General features: G+C 39.0%; 1 protein-coding gene across 34 annotated transcripts in view; it reads left to right on the top strand.

The window, feature by feature from the left end:
• Positions 1-26,574, top strand: part of PBRM1 (polybromo 1) — a 119,866-nt gene that overhangs the window by 5,977 nt on the left and 87,315 nt on the right. For all 34 annotated transcript variants that reach the window (XM_041763818.1, XM_041763803.1, XM_041763819.1 and 31 more), the window contains 4 exons: positions 1,188-1,285; positions 11,411-11,558; positions 17,537-17,680; positions 21,257-21,373. In XM_041763818.1, the coding sequence (XP_041619752.1) occupies positions 1,188-1,285; positions 11,411-11,558; positions 17,537-17,680; positions 21,257-21,373 (507 nt within the window). The remainder of the gene's footprint in view (positions 1-1,187; positions 1,286-11,410; positions 11,559-17,536; positions 17,681-21,256; positions 21,374-26,574) is intronic.

Below are 26,574 nucleotides of genomic sequence, written 5' to 3'. Positions count from 1 at the left end.
GTGTACACGACGATGATTTGACCAACATAAATTGTGAACTAAAGCCACAATTAGTTTAACATCTGTTATCTCCTATAAATGGCCAAAAAAAGTATAGTTTTTCTTATAATGAGAGCTTTTAGGATCTACTCTTAGGACAACTTTCAAATATACATAGCAGTGTTGTACATAGTTATCGTGTTATACATGACACGACATCCCCAGTGTTTATTTATAATAACTGGAAGTTTCTACCTTTTGACAAAAAGGAAAGAAAAAAATATAGGTACTTCACGTTATATGTTATTCATATAACTGTGTGCTTATCAAATGCCAAGCAGTCACTATTCTGATGGTTGGGATATAACTGCGTGTAAGACAAGCCAGTTTTTCACAAAGAGCTTAGATTCTAGTGTGGCAGAAGCAGACTGTAAACAGATGAACAAATAGATAATAAAGTACTCTTAGTTAATGATAAATGCTAAGAAAAAAAGTTTGTGTTATTTGGGTTACTTGTGCCCAAAACTTGAGAGGTTTCTCTGTAATGGGAAGGCAGTAGTGACCCTATAGAGTACTAGGGAAGGGTATTCCAGGCAGAGGGACCCAATGAAGAGGAGCTGGGTCAGGAATGGGTTTATTGTGTTGTGATTACAGAAAGATGGTCCAGAGGAAGAAGACGGGTGAAGTCTGCCCAGCCACTGTATGTAGTTACCCTACATACTCTGGTCAGCGTTTAGAGTTTAGATTTTATTCTGTCAGTAGTGGGAAGCTCCTCTTTTGGATGATTTTAACCGAGAGAGTGATATGAACTGATTTAGCTAAAGAGAAAAGAACAATCATGAGTAGCATAAATCTCGGGAAAGATACCAAAATGTTTAATCCGTTAAATTTTTTTGTAATTTTTCTTTAGGTAATCTCTATGCCCAATGTAGGGCTTGAACTCATAACCCTGAGATCAAGAGTTGGATACTTTTCTGACTGAGTCAGCCAGGTGCCCCAAATCAGTTAAATTCTTTTAAATAAGGAGATGATGTCAGCATAGTTCAGACCTGAGTTTCTGTGTGGGAACTTGGGGATTTGTCCATTTTCTTCTCTACTTGCCTTTTATGGGTATGTTTTTGTTAATGGATAATCCTTACACCTACACTGGCTTTCTGTTCACATTTCTGGTGATTTTTTTTTTTTTTTAAACCTTTTACTATGTATAGATTGCTGTATGCCATGAACTCTACAATACCATCCGAGACTATAAGGATGAGCAGGGCAGGCTCCTCTGTGAGCTCTTCATTAGGGCACCCAAACGAAGGTGAGTTGGAAGGTGAGTGGGAGGGATTTGATAATAGAGTTTTCCTTTGGAAGGAATGGTTTAAAGAATATTGGGGTCCAGATTTTAGTTTTAGTTGTCAGGATGTAGTGAAGCATATTTTTAAAAAAAATTTTTATTGTAAAATACACACAACATAAAATTTATACATTTTATAATTTTAAGCATACAGTTCATTAAGAGTTTTTTCATATTGTTGTACAACAGACCTCCAGAACATTGTTATATTGCAAAATTGAAACTGTACCCATTATAAAACTCCCTGTTCCTTTCTTCCTGCCTCCAGCTCCTGGCAGCCACCATTATACTTTCTGTTTTTCTAAATTTGACTATGCTAGAGGTCTTATATAAGTGGAATCATACAGTATTTGTATTTTGTGATGGCTTCTTTCACTTAACATAATGGTTTCAGTGGACACCTGTGATGTAGCATTCAAAAGGATTTCCTTCCTTTTGGGGGCTGAATAATATTCCACTGTATGGATATATCACCTTTTATCTATTCGTCTGTTGATAAACACTTGAGTTACTTTTATCACTTGGCTCTTGTGAATAATGTTGCAGTGAACATGGGTATATAAATATATCTTTGATGCTGCTCTCAGTTCTTTGGGATATATACCCAGAAGTGTCATTGCTGGATCTTATAGTAATTCTGTTTTTAATTTTTTGAGGAATCAGCATACTGTTTTCCATATCACTGTACCATTTTACTTTCCCACAAACAGCATACAAGAGTTCCAATTTCTCCACATCCTTGCCACACCTGTAGTTTTGTAGTATGCTTTGAAATCAAAAAGTAGGAATCCTTGTGGTGGTTAATTTTCTGTCTCAACTTGGCTGGGCTAAGATATCTATCTTGACTGGATTCCCAGATATTTCTATGTCAATAAGGATGTCTCTGGAAGAGATTAGCCTCTAAATAGGAGACTGAATAAAAAAGATGGCCTTAACCAGTGCAGTGGGGTATTGCCCAATCTCCTGAGGCCTTGAGTAGACCGAAAGGGGAAAGGAAGGATCAGTTAGTGCTCTCTAAGCTGAGACATCCATCTGCTTCTGCCTTCGGATCTCAGAGGTCCTAGTTCTTGGGCCTTCAAACTCCTATTACTCGCTTTCCTGATTCTCTGGCAGATGACAGATCCTGGACTTCCTGGCCTCGGTAATCACACGAGCCAATTCCTATAATAAGACCCATGCATGTGTGTGTCTGTGTGTGTGTCTATACATATTTGTGTGTATGTATCTCTTTCCTATTATGTTTCTCTGAAGAACCCTAGGACAGTCTTCCAACTTTGTTCTTTTTCAGGATAGGTTAGGCTGTTTGGGGATCTTTGAGATTCTATCTGAATTTCAGGATGGATTTTTCTTTTTCTGCAAAAAGTACTGTTGGGATTTTGATAGGTATTGGATTGAATCTGTAGATAGCTTTGGGAGTATTGGTGTCTTAACAATATTTAAGTTTTCTAATCTGTGAGTATGGGATATCTTTCCATTTATTTGAGTCTTTAATTTCTTAGAGAGGTGTGTAGTTTTCAGTGCACAAGTTTTTCATGTTTTTGTTTAGGTTTATTTGTAATTTTTTGTTCTTTTTGATGCTATTATAAATTGGATGGGTTTTTTTCATTTTTGGATTGTTCACTGTTAGTGTATTGAAATGCAACTGATTTTTGCATATGTTAATTCTGTATACTGCAACTTTGCTGAATTTATTTATTCTGCCCTTTTTTTGGATCTTTTAGAGTTTCTGCTTAGGAGATAATGTCATCTGTAAACAGATTTTTACTTGTTTCTTTTCATTTAGGAGGCCTTTTCTTTTTGTTGCCTAATTGTTCTGCCTAGGACTTCCAGGAATATGTTGAAAAGAAGTAGTGAGAGCAAGCATCCTTATTTTGTTGCTTAACGTAGAGGAAAAGCTTTTTTTTTATTTTTTACCATTTTGAGTATGATGGTAGCTGTGGGCTTTTCCTATATGGTCTTTATTATGTTGAAGTTCTTTCCATCTATGCCTAATTTTTTGAGAGTTTTATCCTGAAAGGGTATTGAATTTTGTCAGTTTTTTTTTTTTTTTTTGCAGCTGTTGAGATCATCACTCAGTTATTTTCCTTCATTCTGTTGCTATGATGCATTACTTTATCAATTTCCATAGGTTGAATCATCTTGAATTCCAGGAATAAACCCTGCTTGTTTATGGTGTGATGCTTTTAATATTTTGCTAGTATTTTGTTGAAAAATTTTCTAAGTGTTCATAAAGGATGTTGGTCTGTAGTTTTATGTAACATCTTTGCTAGCTTTGGTATAAGAATATTGATGCTTTCACAGAATAAGTTTTTTCTCCAATTTTTTTTTAGAAAAGTTGGAAAAGGATTAATTTTAGTTCTTTAAGTGTTTGGTAGAATTCACCAGGGAAGCCATTAGGCCCAGGACTTTGCTGGGAAAGAAAAGTTTTTTTTTGTTCGTTTTTTTTTTTTTTAATTAAATTTTTAAATTTCAGTATAGTTAACATACAGTGTTAGTTTCGGATGTACAATATAGTGATTCAGCAATTCTGTACATTACTCCATGCTCATCACAATAAGTGTACTCTTTAATCCCTGTTACCTATTTCACCCATCCTCTTACCCATCTCCACGGTAGTACAGTTCGTTCTTCATAAATAAAAATCTCGTTGGTTTGTCTCTCTTTTTCCCCTTTGCTCATTTGTTTCTTAAATTCCACATATGAGTGAAATCATACAGTATTTGTCTTTTTCTAGCCTATTTCACTTAGCATTATACCCTGGCTCCATCCATGTTGTTGTAAATGGCAAGATTTAGTTCTTTTTATGGCTGAGTAATATTTCATTGTGCATATATATATATGTATGTATGTATGTATATACGTATATACATATACATATCCTCTCTTTTTAACCCATTCGTGTATTGATGGACATCTGGGGCTGCTTTCATAATTGGCTATTGTAAATAATACTGCAATAAACATGTGGTATATGTATTCCTTTGATTTTGTGTGTGTGTGTGTTTGTGTGTGTGTGTGTATTTTTGGGTTGATACCCAGTAGTTTTACTGGAGGATTTTTGATTATAGGTTCAGCGTCTGTACTAGTTATAGGTCTAGTCACATTTTCTGTTTCTTCAAACTCAGTCTTACATGTTTCTAGGAATTTATTTCTTCTGAATTATCTACTTCATTGGCATACAGTTGTTCATAGTCTTTTATAATCCTTTTTATGTATGTGGCATTGATTGTAATGTCCCCTCTTTCATTTGTGATTTTGAGTCTTCTTTTTTTTCTTAGTTCATTGAGATAAAGTTTTGTCGATTAATGTTGATCTTTTCAAAAAACCAACTCTTAGCTTTATTCCTGTTTTTGTTTGTTTTTCTATTTTCTTTTAAATCTGTTGTATATTATTTCTCCTGTTCATTTTGAGTTTATTATGTTCTTCTTTGTCTAGTTCCTTGAGAGTAAAGCATTTAAAAAAAAAAAAAAAGATTTTCTTTATTTATTTGAGAGAGTGCTCAAGAGAGTGCACAAGCAGGAGGAGGTACAGAGGGAGAAACAGACTCCCAGGTGAGCAGAGAGCCCGACAACCACATGGGGCTCGATCCCAGGACCCTGAGATGAGGATCTGAGCTGAAGGCAAACAGCAACCAACTGAGCCACTCAGGTGCCACAAGAGTGAGGCGTATTTTTAAAAATTATTTACAGTCTTTAAGATAGCAATGAAGTTGTAGCTATCATTGTTAAAAGGAATCTGTTTTCAAAATATACAGAGGCCACAATGATTATGTTCATCTTGCTCGTTTTTCTTTGTGCCTGTACTTTTGGGTTTGACTTCTCTGGTCCAATGAAGCAAAACATATTGCTGGCCCAGTATGTACATTGCATACACCTCCCTGTAGAGGCTGTGTTCTCCCTGCCTAGAGGTTCCTTCTCTTGCTATCAAAATGACATCACTATTCCCTTCTAACTCTGGTAGTTGGAGTACGTAAGTGTGGTAGACAGAATAATGGCCCCCAAATATGTCCACGTTCCAGTCCCCAGAATCTATGAATATGTTGGATTACATGCCAGAGAAAAATTAAATTTCTTAATCAACTAACTTTGCATTGGAGAAATTATCCTGAATTATCCAAATGGGTTCAGTGTAATCTCAAGGGTCCTTAAAACAGGGAGGGCGGAGGCAGAAAAGTCAGAATCCGAGAGGGATTTGCAGATGCTACACCCGTGACTTTGAAGATGGAGGAAGGGGGCTACAAGCAAAGGAATGGAGGCAGCCTCTAGAAACTGGAACAGGTGAGGAAATGGATTCTTCCCTAGAACCTCTAGAAGGCCAATACCTTGCGTTTTAGTCCAGTGAGACCCATTTGGGACTTCTAGAAGATAATAAATTTGTGTTGTTTTAAGCCATTAAGTTATGGCAATTTGTTATGGCAGCTGTAGGAAACTAGTACAGTGAGTTAACTAAGGATTTAGATTCATTCATGATTGTTGATTGCATGGTGGGTAATGAATAAGTTGAAGGTTGAGCTGAAGGCAAACATTTCACCTCAAAGAGCAGAGCCATTAAGAATACAGTGTCAGCATCCTGAATTAAAGGATGTAGATTAGTCATGGCCAAAAAAGAAGGGCTCTTTTTAAAAACAGATAACTGCTTCCAGATTTGTTGGTTTATCATAACAGTCTTTTATTTTTTTTAAGATTTTATGTATTCATGAAAGACACAGAGAGAGAGAGGCAGAGATGCAGACGGAGAAGCAGGCTCCATGCAGAGAGCCTGATGTGGGACTCGATCCCGGGACTCCAGGATCATGCCCTGGGCCAAAGGCAGGCACTAAACCCCTGAGCCACCCAGAGATTCCCCATAACAGTCTTTTAAAATGTTATTTAATTAGCATGTAATAAAAGCCCATTTTTGTTATTTACCACATGCTAGACACAATGCCAAGCACTTCCTTATATTGTTTAAACTTGACAAGTATTATTATTGTGGTTTATAGATGAGAATTTGCATAAGATCTCAGAACTACTGTAACCAGGTAGAGAGACTCAAATCTTTCTGATTCTGAAGCCTGTGCTCTTAACCTGTATGCTGTAGAGAAGAGCAGCATCATACTGGAGTACACAAACTCCTCATAGAAGAGGACTGCCTCTGTTGCCTGCTTCCCACCAGTAGGCTAGTCCTGAAGAGTGCCTTTGGGTGCTAGAGCACAGTCTTCTAGCTTCCAAGTTGTGGTACCCTATGAGCACTGATTGCCTTCCCCCCAGTGCTGTGCCTGAGGGCATCTCTACCCCTCTGTGGAATGTATATATTTTCTTAAGAGTTTGTGGGAAGCTGTAATACTCAGAGCTACACAATTGTGAATCGAGTTTGTGGGAAGCTGTAATACTCAGAGCTACACAATTGTGAATCTCTTTTTTGGGACTTTGTTTTGATCAGTATATTAAGCTTCTTGTGGGGCACCTGGATGGCTCAGTTGGTTAAGTGTCTGCCTTTGGCTCAGGTCATGATCCTAGGTCCATGTAGCCTCAAGTCAGGCTTCCTGCTCAGCATAGAGTTTGCTTGTACCTCTCCCTCTGTTCCTCACCGCCCCCTTCTCTCGCATTAACCTTTAAAAAAAAAAAAAAACTACTTGTGTTAAGACATCCAAATTAGCAGTGATTGAAACAGAAAAATTGCTTTTTCTCATATAAAAGTCCTGTTTTGTAAAGGCCTCAGGGCCTAGGTATTATCTGCCTCTTTCCTCTGCTCTCCTTGTGATATCACTCTTGTCTGCATGGTCTGAGATGGCTCACCCTCATAGCTATCTTCCAGCCCATAGGAAAAAAATAAGGCATTTTAAGGATGTGACCTGGATATGGTACACTTCAGCTCTTGTATTGGTCAGAACTTAGCTGCAGCAAGGTTGATGAAGATGCTCTTTGGTAGCCATGCAGCAGCTCGGAATGCTGCCATCCTGGGGATAGGGAAAAGAGTGGAAGGTAGACAGCAGGCTCCACATATCAGGCCCAGTATTTCTCACTCTTCTGGTTAAAAGTGTCAGTTATGGTTTGGCTCTTTTGTGGCCATGTCATGGCAGGGTGCCATGTGTTGAAAGAGAAAAGCTGTTGTGCAAGAATGTGTACTGCACAATCCTGTTTGTATATACATGTACATGGAGGTCTGAAAGGATACTAATAGTGCTTTTATCTCTGGATGAGTAGGGACGATTTTTATTATTTTATGCTTTTCATATGTTGATTTAAGTAGGAAATTTTTTTTTTTTTTTTTTTTTTATGATAGGCACACAGTGAGAGAGAGAGAGAGAGGCAGAGACATAGGCAGAGGGAGAAGCAGGCCCCATGCACCGGGAGCCCGACGTGGGATTCGATCCTAGGTCTCCAGGATCGCGCCCTGGGTCAAAGGCAGGCGCTAAACCACTGCGCCACCCAGGGATCCCTAAGTAGGAAAAATTAGTAGAAATCTTTTATTTTGAAAGGGAGAGGCCCTTGTTTTGACCTTATCACACACACAGTGGAATGTTGGGATCCTGATCTCCTTTTGTCTGTGTGCTAAGTCTGAAAATGTTTGTGAGGAGCCCTCTGACAGAGCTTCTGGGAGAAAGTATTCTTTCTAGGTGCAGGTCCTCAATTGGGTTCTCAGTTGTCTACAGATAATCCCCCAAATCTGAGAGGCTGCTGAGAGGCTCCAGCCTCAACAAGGAGCAATAGACTGGCCCATCAGGCCCAGGTAGAGAGATCCCTGGTGGATCTCAGGTTAACAAAGCCCTAACGCTCACTCTGAGAAAGTCCCTTGGCATCACTGACAACATCAACATTAGGCCTGGATGGTCCTTTGTTGTAATTCACTGAGACCTTTATGTTCCTGCACTTTCTCCAGATAGTAAAATGAGCACTCCTTTAATCTCCTAATACTTAATTTCATAGTTTACTAAAATCATAAATAGTTGGTAATAGCTTTAAAAAATTCAGTTTATTTTTCCTTTTCTTTTCCCTTCCTGAAGAATTTAATCCAAAAGCCATTAGATGAGACTGAGCAAACCTGCCATCTGCCAGGAAGCTAGGTGGTGGGATGTTGCGGGGAGGGTTGTGGATAGTAGCAATATCACATCATACAGTGTCAGAGCCTGGGCATGGTAAAGAAGGGGCTTATGTTGAAGGACTTTCTGGCATGGGGTGTTGAGGCCTAAGTGGAGGGAGGATGTCCATGTTGAGGGAGTAGTAGTGACAATAGTCTGTCATGGATGGAGTAAGGAGGGCTACATGGGGTGTGGCCTAGCCCAGGGCAAGGGGTCATAGCCTTAGTGAGGGGAGGAGAAGCATTGTGGGATGGAGGTAGGCAGCATCAAGAGGAGATTGGTTATAAACAGGAGACCAATCACGTATGTAATACATTGTGAATAAATAGGATTCAAGTTTCTCATTATCTGACAAAGGAGGTACACATAGGGGAAGAAAACTAGAATGAACCCTGTGGTGTAGGATTGGAATTGAAAGTGTTGGTGTGAAAAGAAAAATTAAAAAAAAAGAAAAAAGTGTTGGTGTGAATTCATGGTTTCCAACATACGTAAATAATAGAAATGTAGATATAAGTAAGCATATGTCTGTCCCCTGCTCTGTCCCTTGAGACAGCCTGGGAGTGGTAACACACAAGGAGACTTGAGCACATCCAGCGCCTTGGACGTCGTTTTTAAATACCATTTACCATTGAAAGGAACCAGAATTATTTGGGGAAATGGTTGATTTGAAGGGCAAGTACAAGATGAGCCTGTAACATCTTAGGCTGCCAGAAAGTAAGCAGACTGGGCAGCCTGGGTGGCTCAGAGGTTTAGCACTGCCTTCAGCCCAGGGCGTGATCCTGAAGACCCTGGATTGAGTCCCACCTCAGGCTCCCTGTATGGAGCCTGCTTCTTCCTCTGCCTGTGTCTCTGCCCACCTCTCTCTCTTTCTCTGTCTCTCATGAATAAATAAATAAATAAATCTTTTTTAAAAAGGAAAGTAAGCAAGCAGATGTTCAAAGGGTGATGGGAACATGTCAGAAGTACATAGAGAGATCAAACCATCTTGAAGGACTATTCCTGGCCCAACCTTGAGCAGCTTGAGCATCAGAATAATTAGTGTAATGGGTTTTAATGACTTCCAGAAGTCCATATTGATATAAATAAGTGAGTAAACTGATTAGGGATGGACTTTTACATAGTCTGGAGGTACTGCTCCATAAAGTACAGGGAAGAAAACAGTAGCTCTGTCAGTTGAGAAGCTTGGCAGACACTACTATATAATCAAGTGATCAGAGAATGAGCCCCACAGTAAGAACTGAGACAAGTTGAAATCTTGTGTCACCTGAAAGGATACAGTGTGACAAATGTGGTATCATTTCTGTCGTAGTCTTACCAAAGTGTAGCCTGCATTTATTCATCAGAAAAACAGACAAACTCAAATTGAGGGACACCCTATAAAATAACTGGCTCATAATCTTCAAAAGTATCAAGATCCTGAAAGTTGAGGAAAGACTGAGGACCTGTTTTAGAATGAAAGAAACTAAAGAAATATATATGCAGGATGTGATTCTGGACTTGATTGTTTGGCTGTAAAGGACAATTTTGGAACCGTTACAGAATATGAATGGGGTCTGAGGATTAGATGGTGGTACTGTAGCAGAATCAGTTTCCTGATTTTGATGTTTGTGCTTTGGTACTTGTTTATAGGAAATACTAAATTATTCAGGGGCCATAGAACCTCATGTCAGCAGCTTACTTTCAAATGGTTCAGAAAAACATGCTTTGTACTATTCTTGCAATTTTTATGTCAGAATAAAAGATTTTTAGGAATTAAATATATCCCACATAAAGGGCTGTAAAATGTCAGCCAGGGTCCCAAGAGAGATTAAAGCCTTTGTGACCATGACATTCTTTGTAAGGTAGTAACTTATTTCTTATCCATTTAGAATGGAGTTAACTACCTACCCCTGAGGGAGAATTGAGAGAAATAGTCACTGAGATAATTTTTCAGGAGATTTACTTGTTTAATGAAATTTCATTTGAAAAAAGACAGACGGTGATGGGCATTAAGAAGGACAAGTGATGGGATCCCTGGGTGGCGCAGTGGTTTGGCGCCTGCCTTTGGCCCAGGGCACGATCCTGGAGACCCAGGATCGAATCCCACGTCGGGCTCCCGGTGCGTGGAGCCTGCTTCTCCCTCTGCCTGTGTCTCTGCCTCTCTCTCTCTCTATCATAAATTAAAAAAAAAAAAAATTAAAAGAAGGACAAATGATATAATTAGCACTGGGTATCATATACAACTGATGAATCACTGAACTGTACCTCTGAAATGAATAATAGACTATATGTTAATTAATTGAATTTAAATAAAAGAAAATCAGAATAATAAACATCCATGAACCCAAAACCCAACTTAAGAAATTATCATTTATAACTACCTTTGAAGTTTCCTTGTGACCTTCACTATCTCTCCTCTCCAAGAGATAGATAATCACTATTCTGGATTTAGTATTTATCATTCCTATGTGTTTTGGGCTTTTTTGTTTTGTTTTGTTTTGTTTAATGGTTTGGTCATGTTTGTTTTTGTCTTAGGACTTTTATCTTTGGTAAACTCCCTGTGCCAAGGACCTCATCTTTCTCCTCTATAAGTTTAGTAATTGCTATCAGAGCAGTATATATAGTAGGCACTTGGTAGTACTTGGCAGAAAAAGTTCTGGTCACTAAGTGAAGAGCCAGTCCATTTTGTAAGTTTGCAAAGAGCTTTGAAAATGAATGTTTTCAGCCGCTATTGAACACCACGAAAGGTAAGTTATTTTCATTTGCAGAAGATGCCAGTGACATAGTTTTAGTGCTGGTGCCCTAAATCTTAGATATTTAGCATATAAATAACCATTACAGATATTAAGTTAGGTTTTTATGTTGCTAATATATACTTAGAAAAGGGCTTGCATATGCACTTGCTTTGGTTATTCCTTTTCAGTTGTAATAATAGGAATAAGTCTAGTATGTTCTGTCACTTGGGATGTTAGACATGACCACAGTAGTTTTGAAATATAACTTTTTATGGACTTTGGACTAATACCTTTTTTAAAAAAAAATTACTACAGAAATCAACCTGACTATTATGAAGTGGTTTCTCAGCCCATTGATTTGATGAAAATCCAACAAAAGCTAAAAATGGAAGAGTATGATGATGTTAATCTGCTGACGGCTGACTTCCAGCTGCTTTTTAACAATGCAAAGGCCTATTATAAGGTAAGAAAGCACCATGTTTAGAAGGTATCCAATTAGAGGAATAGCTTGGCTTTTTAAATATTTATCAGTCTAGTAGGTAAGTAGTGTTTTCTCATTTGGTGGTTTGAGTTTGTTTCTTTTAATAAAGAGACTGAAGATTCATGTAGCAGGTACCATTCTCGTTTCTTTTGTGTCTGTTCAAATCTTTTGCCAGCTTTTCTCTTGAGTTGTCTGTCATTTTCATATTTATTTCTAGAAGTTTTTTTTATGTATTCTAAATATTAATCCTCTTTGGTTTGTATTTATTGCTGTCATAGTCCACTGTGAGGCTGTTTTCATTCTTTATGGTGTCTTGATGAACAGAAGATTGTTTTAATATAATCCAGTCTATTACTCTTTAACTTTGTGGTTTGTCATTTGTGTCTTGTTGCAGAATTCCCTCTCATCCAAAGATTATAAAGACACTCTTATATTTTTTTCTAAAAGTTTAATAGTTCTTTCACATATAAACCTCTAAGGCAGCTCAGATTGGTTTTGTGTCTTCTGCTAGGTAGAGTTCTATTTTGTTTCTGAATGGGGATAAGCATCACCTTGAAGTGGCCATCTCCAAGTCCATCTACACTTTCAGTGCTGGCACCATTTCCCTGGACTGTTGGGTCCCTTTCTGGCCCTTCTGTTCCTTTTGTTTCAGCTCACTTGGCTGTTTCTTGCCTTAATAATTATGGCTTTATAATTCTTTATCAGTTAAGGAAGGTTATTGATTATTCTTGATTATTCTTGGCCCTTATACATTTATATGTTGTGTTAAGCACACACAAAAAAGGAAGTTTTGGGCAGCCCCGGTGGCGCAGCGGTTTAGCGCCGCCTGCAGCCCAGGGCGTGATCCTGGAGACCCTGGATCAAGTCCCACATCAGGCTCTCTGTATGATGCCTGCTTCTCCCTCTGCCTGTGTCTCTGCCTCTCTCTCTCTCTCTCTCTCTCTCTCTCTTTCTCTCTGTCTCTATGATTAAATAAATAAATAAATAAATAAAATCTTTTAAAAACAAAAAAAAAGGAAGTTTTTTTTTTTTAAATTTTTATTTATTTATGATAGTCACACACAGAGAGAGAGAGAGAGAGGCAGAGACATAGGCAGGAGAAGCAGGCTCCATGCACTGGGAGCCCAATGTGGGATTCGATCCTGGGTCTCCAGGATCGCGCCCTAGGCCAAAGGCAGGCGCCAAACCGCTGCACCACCCAGGGATCACAAGGAAGTTTTATTGGAATTGCATTGACTCTGGATCAATGATATTGTGGGGAATTGACATAATTGTGATATTGATTATTCCAGTCTTTGAATTTGGTGTATTGTTTATTTAAGTCTTCTTTAAATTAAAGTGTAGAATTCGGGAGCTCCTGGATGGCTCAGTTGGTTAAGTTTCCAATTCTTGATATCATCTCAGATCTTGATCTCAGGGTTGTGAGTTGAAGCCCTGTGTTGGGCTCCACACTGGGTATGGAGCCTATTTTATTTTATTCTATTTTATTTTATTATTTTATTTTTTAATTTAATTTAATTTAATTTTTTTTAAAGATTTTATTTACCCTTTCATGAGAGACACACAGAGAGAGAGAGAGGCAGAGACACAGGCAGAGAGAGAAGCAGGCTCCATGCAGGGAGCCCGATGCAGGACCCCAGAATCATGCCTCAGGCCAAACACAGGTGCCAAACCACTGAGCCACCCAGGCATCGCTGGAGCCTACTTTAAAAAATAATAAAGTATAGAATTCGGGGGGTTTTGGTGTATTCACAAAGTTGTGCAAACATCACTATTACTTAACTCCAGAATATCTTCATTACCTCCAAAAGAACCATAGGCATTAACAGGTGCTCTCCATTTCCCTCCTCCCTGCCCCTGGCAATCACTAATCTATTTTCTTTCCTTGTGGATTTGCCTGTTCAGTATGTTGCATATGAATGGAATCAAATACTACATTGCCTTAGGTGACTGGCTTCTTTCACTGAGCATGTCTTTGAGGTTCATTCATTTTGTAGCATGTATTTTTTTTTTTTTTTAAAGGAAGGGTATCTGTTTCAATTTTTTTTTTTTATTTATGATAGTCACAGAGAGAGAGAGAGGGAGGCAGAGACATAGGCAGAGGGAGAAACAGGCTCCATGCACCGGGAGCCCGACGTGGGATTCGATCCCGGGTCTCCAGGATCGCGCCCTGGGCCAAAGGCAGGCGCTAAACCGCTGCGCCACCCAGGGATCCCTGTAGCATGTATTAGTACTTCATTCCTTTCTGTGACTAGATAATATGCTGTTATATGGCTATTCCCCCCTTTGTTATCCATTTCCCAGTTGATGGGCATTTGCATGGTTTCTACTTTTAGCTATCATGAATAAAGATGCTATAAATTTTGTGACTAACAGGGGTGCTGTTCACTGGATACAGGATTTTGCCTGTGTCCATCAGACCTAGCTTGTTAATTATGTCACTAAAATCATTGATATCCTTAACTGATTTATCTGCACAAACTATTTACCAAATGAAGTATTTTAAAATCTCTCACTCTGACCATGGATTTGTCTGTTTCTCCTTATAACTCTGTTGGTCTTTTCCTTTATGTATTTTTAAACTATGTAACTGGGAACATACAAGTTTAAAGTTGTTACATTGTCCTAGTAAATTGAAATTTTTTCATTATGTAGTGTCATTAGTAAGGTCTTTTGTTTGAAGTCTGTTTTATCTGATATTAACATAGTTCTATCAGCTTTTGTTTTTATCTAGTTAATTTTTTTCCCATTCTTTTCCTTCAGCCTTTTCACGCTAATGTATCTCTTGTAAACAGCATATACGTGAATTTCTATTAATACAGGTGATGATCTTTTTAACTGGATTTCATCTCTTTACAGTTTTAGTAATAACATTGTTTGGATATATTCTTGTCATCTAAATTTCTACTTTCTGTTTATCTCATTTTGTAATTTTTTTTCCTGTTTTTCTTTCTGCCTTCCTTAGGTTACATTTTGTTATACCCTCTTATTTTCTCTGTAATTTGGGGGTTGTAAGATGTGTTGGTAACCTGTTACTTCTTACTCAAGAAGTTTTAATATGCATAATTAATTTATCAAAGTCAAAAGTTAATCAGCATCTTAAATCTCCTTCTGAACAATACAAAGACCTTAGAACAATTCAACTCTGATCTATTTATGCTACTGATGTTTTGTATTTTAGTTCTGTATGGCAGAATTTTTTTTTAAGATTTTATTTTTGGGGCACCTGGGTAGTATACAGTCAGTTGAGCATCCAACTCTTGATTTTGACTTGGGTCATGATATCAGGGTCCTGGGATCAAGCCCCACATTGGCTCTGCTCAACGGGGAGTCTGAGGATTCTCTCCCAGCCCTTCCCCCCACCACCCTTCCCCCTCCTCGAGTTCTCTCTCTTCCTCTCAAATCAATAAATCTTTAAAAAAAAAAAAAAGATTTTAAGTAATTTTTGCACCTAACATGGGACTGGAACTCACAATCCTGGGATAAAGAATGGTATGCTTCACTGACTGAGCCAGCCAGGCACCCCTGTTGTGGCAGATTTTTAATCCCGTAAAAGAATGTTATTGTTTTATAGATAATCAATATTTGTTTTTACTCACATTCTACTCTTTATTCTTTTTTTTTTTTAAGCTTAAGTAATCTTTAATCTTTAAAACCCAGTGTGGGGCTTGAACTCATGGCCCTGAGATCAAACATCGCATATCCATCTGACTGAGCTAGCCAGGTGCCCCTATTTATTTATTTGCTATCAAGAAGTCCATGTAATTTTAGTTCCTAACCTTTAGTTAGCTATCTTTTCTTTCTAGCTGTTTTTGGTGTCTTTATCTCATATGTTCTGCAGTTTCATGGTGATATATCTAGATATGGATGTCTTTGTAGAGTCGGGTTTAATAGGGCTTTCTAAATCTTTGGTATTTTTCATCAGCTCTGAGAAGTTTGCAACTGTTTTGTCTTTACATGCTGTCCCTTCCCCACTCTCCCTTCTGATAGAACTCTGATTGGGTGTTCTATTAGACGCCTCCCAGGTCTGTGTTCCTCCTAACCTTTCATTGTCCACTTTTTAGTGCCTATGTTGCTCTTTAGTTAATTTCTTTAGTTCTTCCAGTTTTCTTTGAAACTCTTAGACCTCTCTATTGAGTTCTAACTTTTTAATATTTATATTTTTCATATTTTGGAAGTAGTTTATTCTTCAGGGTTCCCTGCACTTTGCTTATATTTTTCAATCCTATTGTTTCTTTAAACATGTTCAACACACTTATTTTTCATTCAGTGGCACATAATTCCAATATCTGAAATCTTGCATATCTGATTTTACGGTGATTTCTGCTGGCTTTCTTTTGTGATTATTTCCTTCTTTTGTGTTTTAGGAATTTTAACTTTAAGCTCATATGTCTTGGAACTTGATCTCTAGAGATTGAGGCTTAGATTAAAGTTAGGTTCATTCAGGTAGTGTGTCGCTTATCCCAGGTACCTGGCCTGTCTTTGTTAGAGCTAGCATATGATGAAGAATTCTCAGTGGAGATTTATCTTGGGCCTTCCCTCACCTTGCAGTGCTATGGTTTGGGATAATAAGCACAGGTTAGCTGAGTGGAGGTTGAGATGGGTAGTGTTGTTCCCAGGCATCTCTCAACAGAAACTGAATTGTTTTCAATTCCCACTTACACTGCAGCTGTGGCCTTTGAAGTCCCAGCTTCTGGTGGGCCCTGACCTTTATCTCCTGTCCTTGCAGCCTCAGAGAGCCTTGAAAACTAAAGCTTGGGTTTATCTTGTCTTACAAAAGCTCTCAAGTGAACATCAGCTTCAGTGTTGTGCTTGCTCATCTGGGTTCATGCTTTTACTCTATTCTTTTTTGTTGTTGTTGTTAAACATTTTATTCATTCATTCATGAGAGACACACAGAGAGAGAGAGAGGCAGAGACACAGGCAGAGGAAGAAGCAGGCTCCATGCAGAGAGCCTGACGTGGGACTTGATCCTGGGTCTCCAGGATCAGGCCCTGGGCTGAAGGCGGTGCTAAACCGCTGAGCCACCCAGGCTGCCCCTTTTACTCTATTCTTGCTCTTTTGAGCATTGCTTACTCCTTATTGGCAGCGTTGTGGGTACATTTTTAAAGTTACGTGTTATTTAACATTGCTTCCAGCATTGCTTTTACTGAGAAGTTTCAGTTAGAGTTTATCCCTGTTACACTTTAGGAAAAGAAATCTTTAAATAAAGTAGTAAGTGCTTTAAAAATAGAAGTAGTACTAGGGCAGCCCCGGTGGCTCAGCGGTTTAGTGCTGCCTTCGGCCCAGGGCTGGATCCTGGAGACCCAGGATCAAGTCCCATGTCAGGCTCTCTGCATGGAGCCTGCTTCTTCCTCTGCCTGTGTCTCTGCCTCTCTCTCTCTCTCTCTCTCTCTCTCTGTGTGTTTCTCATGAATGAATAAAATCTTCAAAAATAAATAAATTGCGTTTCTTTGTGTATGAGTAATTAGTCTTAATTTATAAATTGTTTATCTTCTACTTCAAGTCTTAATTTAATGAGTTAATAAGGCATACATAAGTATTATTTCAGAATGCCTTTAAAACATGTTCTTCAGGGATCCCTGGGTGGCGCAGCGGTTTGGCGCCTGCCTTTGGCCCAGGGCGCGATCCTGGAGACCCGGGATTGAATCCCACGTCGGGCTCCCGGTGCATGGAGCCTGCTTCTCCCTCTGCCTGTGTCTCTGCCTCTCTCTCTATCTCTCTGTGACTATCATAAATAAATAAAAATTAAAAAAAAAAAATAAAACATGTTCTTCAGAAGAGAAATGGAGGCCCATGTATCTTTTAATCATAAGGATTTCTAAATTTGTAGCACAGTTTCAAAGTTAATGCCTTAGAATGCTAGTCTCTGCTGGAATAGAACGCTTTAAAAGTAGTCATTGATTTGCAATAAAATACTAAAGTGAGGGGTTTTTTCTCTTATCTTTGTTAATGTCCAGCCAGATTCTCCTGAATATAAAGCTGCTTGCAAACTCTGGGATTTGTACCTTCGAACGAGAAATGAGTTTGTTCAAAAGGGAGAAGCAGATGATGAAGATGATGATGAAGATGGGCAAGACAATCAAGGCACAGTGACGGAAGGAGTAAGTGTACAACTGGAGCAAGTAGGATGGACCATTGGGAAGTGAACAAGACCCCTGCCTGTGATTTCTTCTGTGCTACTATAGGCAGCTGGGCTTCCTGTGAAGTTGTGTTGGTAACGAGGAGGGTAAGGGTGCATATGACCAGAGAGGTTGTTTTCATAAGTTCCTCTTACATTAATGCATATTTCCTGCTCAGTTTTAAGGAGAACTTTCATACTATCAAGTACTATTCCAGTCTTGCTAGATTGAAATAGTAGGCAGTGTTGTGATTAAAAGTTGGAGAGTTGGGACGCCTGGGTGGCTCAGTGGTTGAGCATCTGCCTTTGGCTCAGGGTGTGATCCCAGGATCTGGGATTGAGTCCCGCATCAGGCTCCCTGCGTGGAGCCTGCTTCTCCCTTTGCCTGTATCTCTGCCTTTCTGTATCTCTCATGAATAAATAAATCTTAAAAAAAAAAAAAAAAAAAAAAGAGTTGGAGAGTCATTGGAATCATCTTCAGGATATTTTTTGTAGGTTAGACTGGTATGATTCCTAGAACATGCCAAATGTGCTCCTGCCTATAGGATTTTGTAGGCGCTTTTCTGCTTAGAACATGCTTCCTTTGGCTCTTTCTGTGACTGGCTCTTTTTCATGATACACCTAAAATAATGACAGCTAGGAGTGGACTTTCCTGACCACCTGTCTAAATTGTTTGCCATGCACCCTTCCTTTTCCATCATCACAGCACTCTGTTCTGTGGTCCTCAGTTTTTTGTCACTGTATGTGGAAATAATTTGTTTGTTTACATATTTACTTACTTTCTTCCTCCATAGAGAATGATAGAGCCACAAAAGATACCACCTTATTCACTTATTCCTGGCATCTAGACTGCTTAGTGTGTAGGTATTGATAAATACTTGATGAATGAACATACATGTTTAAAAAGAGGAAAAAGGATAATAAAAGTAAGGACCTCTCTCTTCTGTAGCTAAATAGTGAGACACCCAAAGCAGAGCATTCCCCTTTCTTCCTAAGTTAACCTAAATAGACCTTTTCCTCAAACTTCAACACAGAAAAAAGAAGTGGTAGGTAAATTTCTCAAAAATGTAAATATTTGGGGGCGCCTGGTAACTCACTTGGTTAAGCATCTGAGTCTTGGTTTTGACTCAGGTCGTGATAATCAAGACCCACGTTGTTCTCTGTGCTCAGCGCAGAGTCAGCTTAAGATTCACTCTCCCACTCCTTCCGCCTCCCTGCCACTCACACTTACACATGCTCTCACTTCTCTCTCCTCTCTCTTAAAAAAAAAAAAAAAAAGTCACCACTTCTTAGAGTCTCAAAATGCAGTTTTTAGGCACCTTGTCAATTTTTTTCTAGCAGTTAAATGATTAGAATTAGGTAGAGGCAGTTAACTAGGGATTCCCTGGAATTTTACTCTCTAGTATTAATAGAGGAACAGCAACTTACCCATTGCTTTTTTGGGAGAACATTACCTACAGAAGGCTCAGGCTTATTGTAGGCTTCCAGGGTTCTAGTCAAACAGTGAAGCCACTTACATTTAGGACTTGCCTATGTTTCTTTAGTATGAAATTGGGAGGATCTTGCACATTCATCTTTGTACTTCCCAGGCTTCTTCTTAGCTCTAAGTTCTTGTGAAGGGAGAGGGAATTTTCAAGCTTCTCATTTTTGACTCATAGAGATTTCCTTGGAGTTTTCCCATTTGTGGCAATAGGTTGTATGGATGCATTCACACACCACGTTCCAGGTCACCTGCAACACGTTTCCAAAGTAGCTGGTTGGTTTGGAGGGAGAGGAATCTTGGCTGCAGAATAGAAGTCTCCTCTTTTGAAAGCTCTGTGGTACTGTGTTTTAGCCAGGAAGTAAATGACTTAAGCATGGGTATATTTAGTCTGCTTTCATCAGTGTTTTGTTGGTTCTCTAAGCTTAGGTGGTTGGAGACCCTCAGCTAATTGTGTTTTATTTGTTAAGTGTCTGTTATTGCCAGGTACTGTGTCAGGCCCATGAGATGTTAGTGCTCCATCTATGGAGTTCATGTTGGACCTTAAAATTGAGACTGCACTAAATAAAAAAGATCTGTTAAATGAGAACACAAATACCAGTGCTTTTATGATTTAAGCCAGAAATACCATTAACCTTTCTTTTATATGCACAAAACATGGTTTGGTCCTGAAGTACATTTTCTATAACTTTTTCTTTCTTTCTTTCTTTCTTTCTTTCTTTCTTTCTTTCTTTCTTTCTTTCCTTTTCTTTTTTCTTTTCTTTTCTTTTCTTTCTTTCTTTCTTTCTTTCTTTCTTTCTTTCTTTCTTTCTTTCTTTTCTCCCTTTTCTTTTTTCTTTCTTTTCTTTCTTTCTTTCTTTCTTTCTTCCTTCCTTCCTTCCTTCCTTCCTTCCTTCCTTCCTTTCTTTCCTTTCTTTCCTTTCTTTTCCTTCTTTTCTTTCCTTCTTTCCTTCTTTCTTTCCTTCTTTCCTTCTTTCTTTCTCTTTCTTTTTTTTAAAGATTTATTTATTTGTTTATTCATGAGAGAGAGAGAGAGAGAGAGAGAGGCAGAGACATAGGCAGAGAGCGAAACAGGCTCCATGCAGGGAGCCCGATGTGGGACATGATCCCAGGACTTGAGGATCATGCCCTGGGCGGAAGGCAGATGCTTAACCACTGAGCCACCCAGGTGTCCCCTTTTTTCTTTTTTAAGATTTATTTATTTATTTTAGAGAGAGTGAATGTGGGAGGGAGGGGCAAAGGGAGAAGAAGAGAGAATCTCAAGCAGATTCCCTGCTGAGCATGGAGCCCTTCCCAGGGCTCAATCTCAACCCCAAGATCACGACCTGAGCCAAAAGAGTCAGATGTTTAAACAACTGAGCCGCCCAGGCACCCCCGTTTCCTAGAACTCTTGATTTACACATGCCATTGCTCTCTATAGAACCAGCTTCAGACTCAAACCCTTCTTGGCCAAGTACACTTTAGGGCATATACTTTCCCATGTTGAAACAGTGACCAAGGTAGGAGTCAGTCAGCCAGTCTGCAGGGCAGAAGTAATGTGCATAATTTGATTTAATCTCCATTCACTTTTGAGATAGCTTGAATTCTGCTGGTAGATCCGGCCGAGCACCCTATGGGTAGAAGTATGTATTTTCAGCTTTATGTATGTCCTTGTTCTACCAAAGTAGACTTCAGTAGATAGAAACAGCGGGTGTAAAGAGGTATCATAGGACATATTTTCTGTCTCAGTTGCTCAGACCCTAAAAAGGTTTGTTTCCATCATTTCACACATATGGCCCTTGAATTTCACTGTTACAGTGTTTACTGTGGAATAGAGTTCAGGAAAAGGCCCTGAGCCAAGGGATTTAGTTACTGACACAATGTAAGGAGCCTCATTAGTTTCACATATGCCATGCCCAGGGTACAAGCCCTATGTCCAACATCAGAGTGTTTCTGTGGTATTCTTGTCTTTCTAAATAAGTGTAACTATTTACTAGTTGCTTTTTTTTTAATTGGCTTTAATATTTTAGCATTTATTTTTGGGTTTCTCTCACAGAGTCCTTCTCACTCCTTTCTTTCCTGCTAACCCCCTCCTCCCAGTCTTCTCCAAGTTACTTGAAGGAGATCCTGGAGCAGCTTCTTGAAGCCATAGTTGTAGCCACAAATCCATCAGGACGTCTCATTAGTGAACTTTTCCAGAAACTGCCTTCTAAAGTGGTAAGTGATACAATTAAAGCGTGTTTTTATTTTTTATTTTTCAGTACTTCAGAAAATTTATTAGTTCTTAGTAAATAAGGTAAAATTAGTGAAAGGCATTGGAGGCTGCCAAGACGTCTTCCTTGAGGCTGCAGCAGCAAGCACATAAGATATGTTCTGTGATTTTACCTCACCTAAAAGTTGTGGGTTCAAAACAATTGATTGGTTATTCTTGCTGTTTTTTTTTTTTTTTATTGCTGTAAAATATACTTGAGATTTACTGTTTAGCCATTTTAAATGTACAGTTCAGTGATGTAAGTACCTTCATATTGTATGTTCATCTCTTTAATTGAAAAATCTATCCATTAAACAATAACTCCCCATAAAATTAAACTAAATTAAAATTAAATCAATAAAATAAAACAACAAAAAATAACTCCCTATTCCCACTTTGGCAACTACCACTCTGTTCTCTCTGTGAAATTGACTAAGTAACTGATGATAAGAAGACTTATACAATATTTATCTTTTTATATCTGACTTCTTTTATTTAGCATAATGTATTCAGGGTTTATCCATGTTGTAGCATGTGTCAGAATGTCCTTCTTTTTTATTTTTTATTTTTTTAAAGATTTTATTTTATTTATTCATGAAAGACACAGAGGAGAGAGAGAGGCAGAGATACCAGGCAAAGGGAGAAGCAGGCTCCATGCAGGCAGCCTGATGTGGGACTTGAGCTCGGGACTCCAGGATCACACCCTGGGCCAAAGGCAGACACTTAACCACTGATCCACCCAGGGATTCCCTGTCCTTCCTTTTTAAAGCTAAAACTCCATTGTGTGCATATACCATATTTATCCATTCATCTGTCAATGGACATTTGGGTTGTTTCCAAGATTGGTAATTATTAAATAACAAAATAAATAAACTAAGCCTTTATTTATAAAAGAGAAAACATTCTCTTTGCTCACAAGACAGAATGAGAGGAAGATAAATTATTTCTTCCTCTTTTAGTTCTCTTGGCTCTCCTGGTGATGGAAGAGAGAATGATCTACTAGTAATCTTCTACCCCAAAGAGGAAAAGGTTTCCCAGACTAGTGAGCCCCTTATTTTTATTGATTTATTTTTAAAGATTTCATTTCTTTATTCATGAGAGACACAGAGAGAGGCAGAGACACAGACAGAGGTAGAGGTAGAAGCAGGCTCCATGCAGGGAGCCGGATATGGGACTTGATCCTGGAACTCCAGGATCCCGCCCTGCACTGAAGACATATGCGCAACCACTGAGCCACCCACGTGTCCCAAGTGATAACTTTTAAAAGTGGCAGGGCCTCTTGTGGCTTCATACCCAAAAGGCAGTGAACGTAGGTAAAATTCCACTGTAGTGTGTGGAACTACAAAAATTTCCATGGCCTAAGCATTCTTGTATTTCTAGACAAGGATATACTTGTAGATGTACTCCACTATAGCACTTAATTCCATTGTGATCATTTACTTTTTATCTGCTTCCTTCCCTGGTCCCTGAATTTAAGAACAAAGATTAGGGTCATCCCTAGGTGGCTCAGTGGTTTAATTTTTAATTTTTTTTAAGATTTTATTTATTTATCCATGAGAGACACAGAGAGAGAGGAGGGGCGGGGGGCAGAGACACAGGCAGAGGGAGAAGTAGGCTCCATGCAGGGAGCCTGACGTGGGACTCGATCCGGGGACTCCAGGATCATGCCCTGGGTTGAAGTCGGCGTTAAACCGCTGAGCCACCCAGGCTGCCCCTGGCTCAGTGGTTTAGAGCCTGCCTTCAGGCATATGCCCGAAGCCTGCCTTGCGCATATGTCTTTACTAGTTGTAGGAGTTACCACGTTAGAAATAAAACATAAGGGCACCTAGATGGTCATTTGGTAGAATGTGCAACTCTTGATCTTCGGGTCATGAGTTCAAGCCCCATGTTTGGTGTAAGTTTTACTTTAAAAAGTTAAAAAAAAAAAAAAAAGCAAATATGACTACTATTTTAAGTGTGGATCTGATTTAAAAAAAATACAGTGTGATTATATTGGTGATGTTTTATTTATTTTTTTCATATGTTTTAAATGTTAAGAAAACAGGGATCCCTAGGTGGCTCAGCAGTTTGGTGCCTGCCTTTGGCCCAGGGCATGATCCTGGGGTCCTGGGATCGAGTTCTGCGTCAGGCTCCCTGCATGAAGCCTGCTTCTCCCTCTGTCTGTGTCTCTGCCTCTCTCTCATGAATAAATAAGTAGAATCTTTAAAAAAAAAATGTTAAGAAAACAGTAAGACTAATCCTCAAAAAATTAAACATAGAATTACCATATGATCCAGCAATATATTCCTTTGGTATATACAAAGGATTTGGAAGCAGGATCTCAAAGAGATTTGTACACACAAATTCATAGCAGTATTACTCAGAATACCTAATACATAGGAACAACCCAAGTGTCCCTCAACAGATGACTAGATGAATGAAATGTAGCATATACATACAATTCAGTGTTATTCAGCCTTTTAAAAAAAGAATGAGAGGCACCTGGGTGGCTCAATCAGTTAAAGCATCTGCCTTCAGCTCAGGTCATGATCCCAGGGTCTTGGGATGCAGCACCAAGTTGGGCTCCCTGCTCGGCAAGGGGTCTGCTTCTCCCTCTGCTTTCCCCTCCCTGGCTCGTACACATTCATGTGCTCTCTCTCTCTCTCTCAAATAAATAAATAAAATCTTTAAAATAAAATTTTAAAAAATGAAATTCTAACACATGCTATAATGAACCTTGAACACATGAAGGTGAAACAAGCCTGTCACAAAAGGACCAAAATTGCATGTTTCCTCTCGCAGAAGGTACTCCCGAGTATTCTGATTCATAGTGAGAGAAAGTAGAATTGTGGTTTCCAGGAGCTGGTCAGAAGGGAGAGAGGGCAGTTACTGTTCAGTGGGTCTGCAGATTCAGTTTTAAAAGATGAAAAATTTGGAAGATGAATTATGCCAATGGTTACACAATAATGTGAATGTACTTAATACCACTGAACCACACATTTACGATGATTAAACGGTAAATCTTTTGTATATTTAACTACAATAAAAAAAAAAAACGGAAAGGATGGAGTATAATCTTTACTCAAGAGCTGCTCTTATTCTGCAGGATATCAGTGGTCAAGCCACCAAAAGTGACCTGAAGCAGTAATACATTAATATCCTGGGGCACGTGGGTGGCTCAGTGGGTTAAGTGTCTAACTCTTGATCTCAGCTCAGGTCTTGATCTCAGGGTCAAGAGTTCAAGCCCCACATTGGGCTCCATGCTGGGTTTGGAGTCTACTTAAAAAACAAAAAACCAATTAATATCCTGTTCTTCCCCTATTCTAGGAGGGCTTTCAGGAATACCATGCAGCAAGAGTTGGTTGGAAAAAGTAGGTTCCCATTGTCGTTCAGGGTGTGACAGTTTGAAAAGACAGCAAGGACTGTACCTTTCTTTTATGAGCCCTTCCCAAGCTGGACTATCTGAGCAGGAGAGGAGATTTTTTTTTTTTTTTTAAAGATTTCTATTTATTTATTCATGAGAGACACCCAGAGAGAGAGAGAGAGAGGCAGAGACATAGGCAGAGGGAGAAGCAGGATCCATGCAAGGAGCCTGATGCGGGACTCTATCCAGGACTCTATCCAGACCCCAAGATCATGCCCTGAGCCGAGGGCAGACTTAACTGCTGAGCCACCCAGGTGTCCCAGGAGAGGGGAATTGTGAATATGTAAAGCCGACAGCTGGGATTGCACTTCACCCCAGCCTGGGTGGCCTTGCCATAATTTGTCCTCTGAACTGTTTCTCAGAAGTAGAATTGCTAAAGAGAGGGGACAGAAAAGGGGTTTGATCCAAGCAAAGAAAAGAATAGGGTTAAGAAAGTAGGAGTAAGCTGAGGAATCAGATGAAAGGAAGCATCCTTGAGATCATGCCTTCAGCCATGAAGGCTGTAGCCTCCTGCTTTTTGTTGTTGTTTGGACTTCAACAACTTGAACAGATTGGAAGAGCTTGGAGAACCCAGTTTCACTTCCCCTGACACCTCTCCTCCCTAAGTAAACCAATGTTTGATTTTTGGTCAACTTCAGTTTCTTCTAAGGAACCAAATCTGTACAAAAGGCTTGGGACAATGAATGCACTATGGACTTTGTGTTTTGTTTTGTTTTGTTTTGTTTTTAAAGATTTTATGTATTTGAGAGCGAGAAAGAGAGAGAGGAGTAGGGGTACTGCACTCAGGAGAGGGGTAGACGGAGAGAGAATCTCAAGCAAGCTCCCCACTGAGCACAGAACCCAATGTGAGGCCCAGTCTCATGATCCTGAGATCATGACCTGAGCTGAAATCAAGAGTTGGACACTTAACCAGCCGAGCCACCTAGTCATCCCTGCACTGTGGGCTTTGTGAAATTCTTTAAAAACATTCCTCTAACATACTTAACTTCTTTTCTTGTGATGAGCTAATATTTGATAAGAAATCAGAAAGTTCAAAAAAAAAAAAAAGAAATCAGAAAGTTCTTCGAATTTTATTTTGTTCCTTTAATGTAGTTTCACTTTAATGTGTTTTAGTTGGAAAAATTAATTTGACCAAAATAAGTAGAAGCGTTAAGTTAAACATAAAGTTAACAAACTTGCAACCTGATCTCATAAGAATTTTATATGAGGGACACCTAGGTGCTCAGTTAAGCATCTAACTCTTGGTTTCTGCTTAGGTATTGATCTCGTGGTCGTGAGATCGAGCCCGATGTCAGGCTCCATGCTTAGCATGGAGTCTGCCTGAGATTCTTTCCCTCTCTTTCACCCCCCCCCAAAAAAAAAAATCTTTTAAAAAACAAAAAATAATTTTATATGAGGATAATATGTGATTGAGATTGCAAAATTAAAAGTGCTTATAGGAACATTCAGAAAGATTTTTCTATTTCATTTCCAGGCATAGATATGGTGGAACCTTAAATTTAAAATTGTGTGATTCTGTGAATTTAGAATTTTCTAAAACATTAAATTGTGGTGTATTAGTTGGATATGACAGTTATCAAATATTACTTGTAAACTTGTACAACATGCTCTTGTGTATTTCATGAAGCCTGTTAAGATCAGATTCTCCTTCAAATATAACAAACAATATGCTGTACAGCTGTGTCTGTAGCCTTGCATCTGACAGAGCTGTTGACAGATTGTCAGTGTGCTTTCTTGTTTTCTCATTGCCTGTATACTTTCTCT

The sequence above is a fragment of the Vulpes lagopus genome, chromosome 7 (assembly GCF_018345385.1).
Source record: "Vulpes lagopus strain Blue_001 chromosome 7, ASM1834538v1, whole genome shotgun sequence".
Taxonomy (NCBI): domain Eukaryota; kingdom Metazoa; phylum Chordata; class Mammalia; order Carnivora; family Canidae; genus Vulpes; species Vulpes lagopus.
This window is presented reverse-complemented; position numbering and strand designations above follow the sequence as displayed.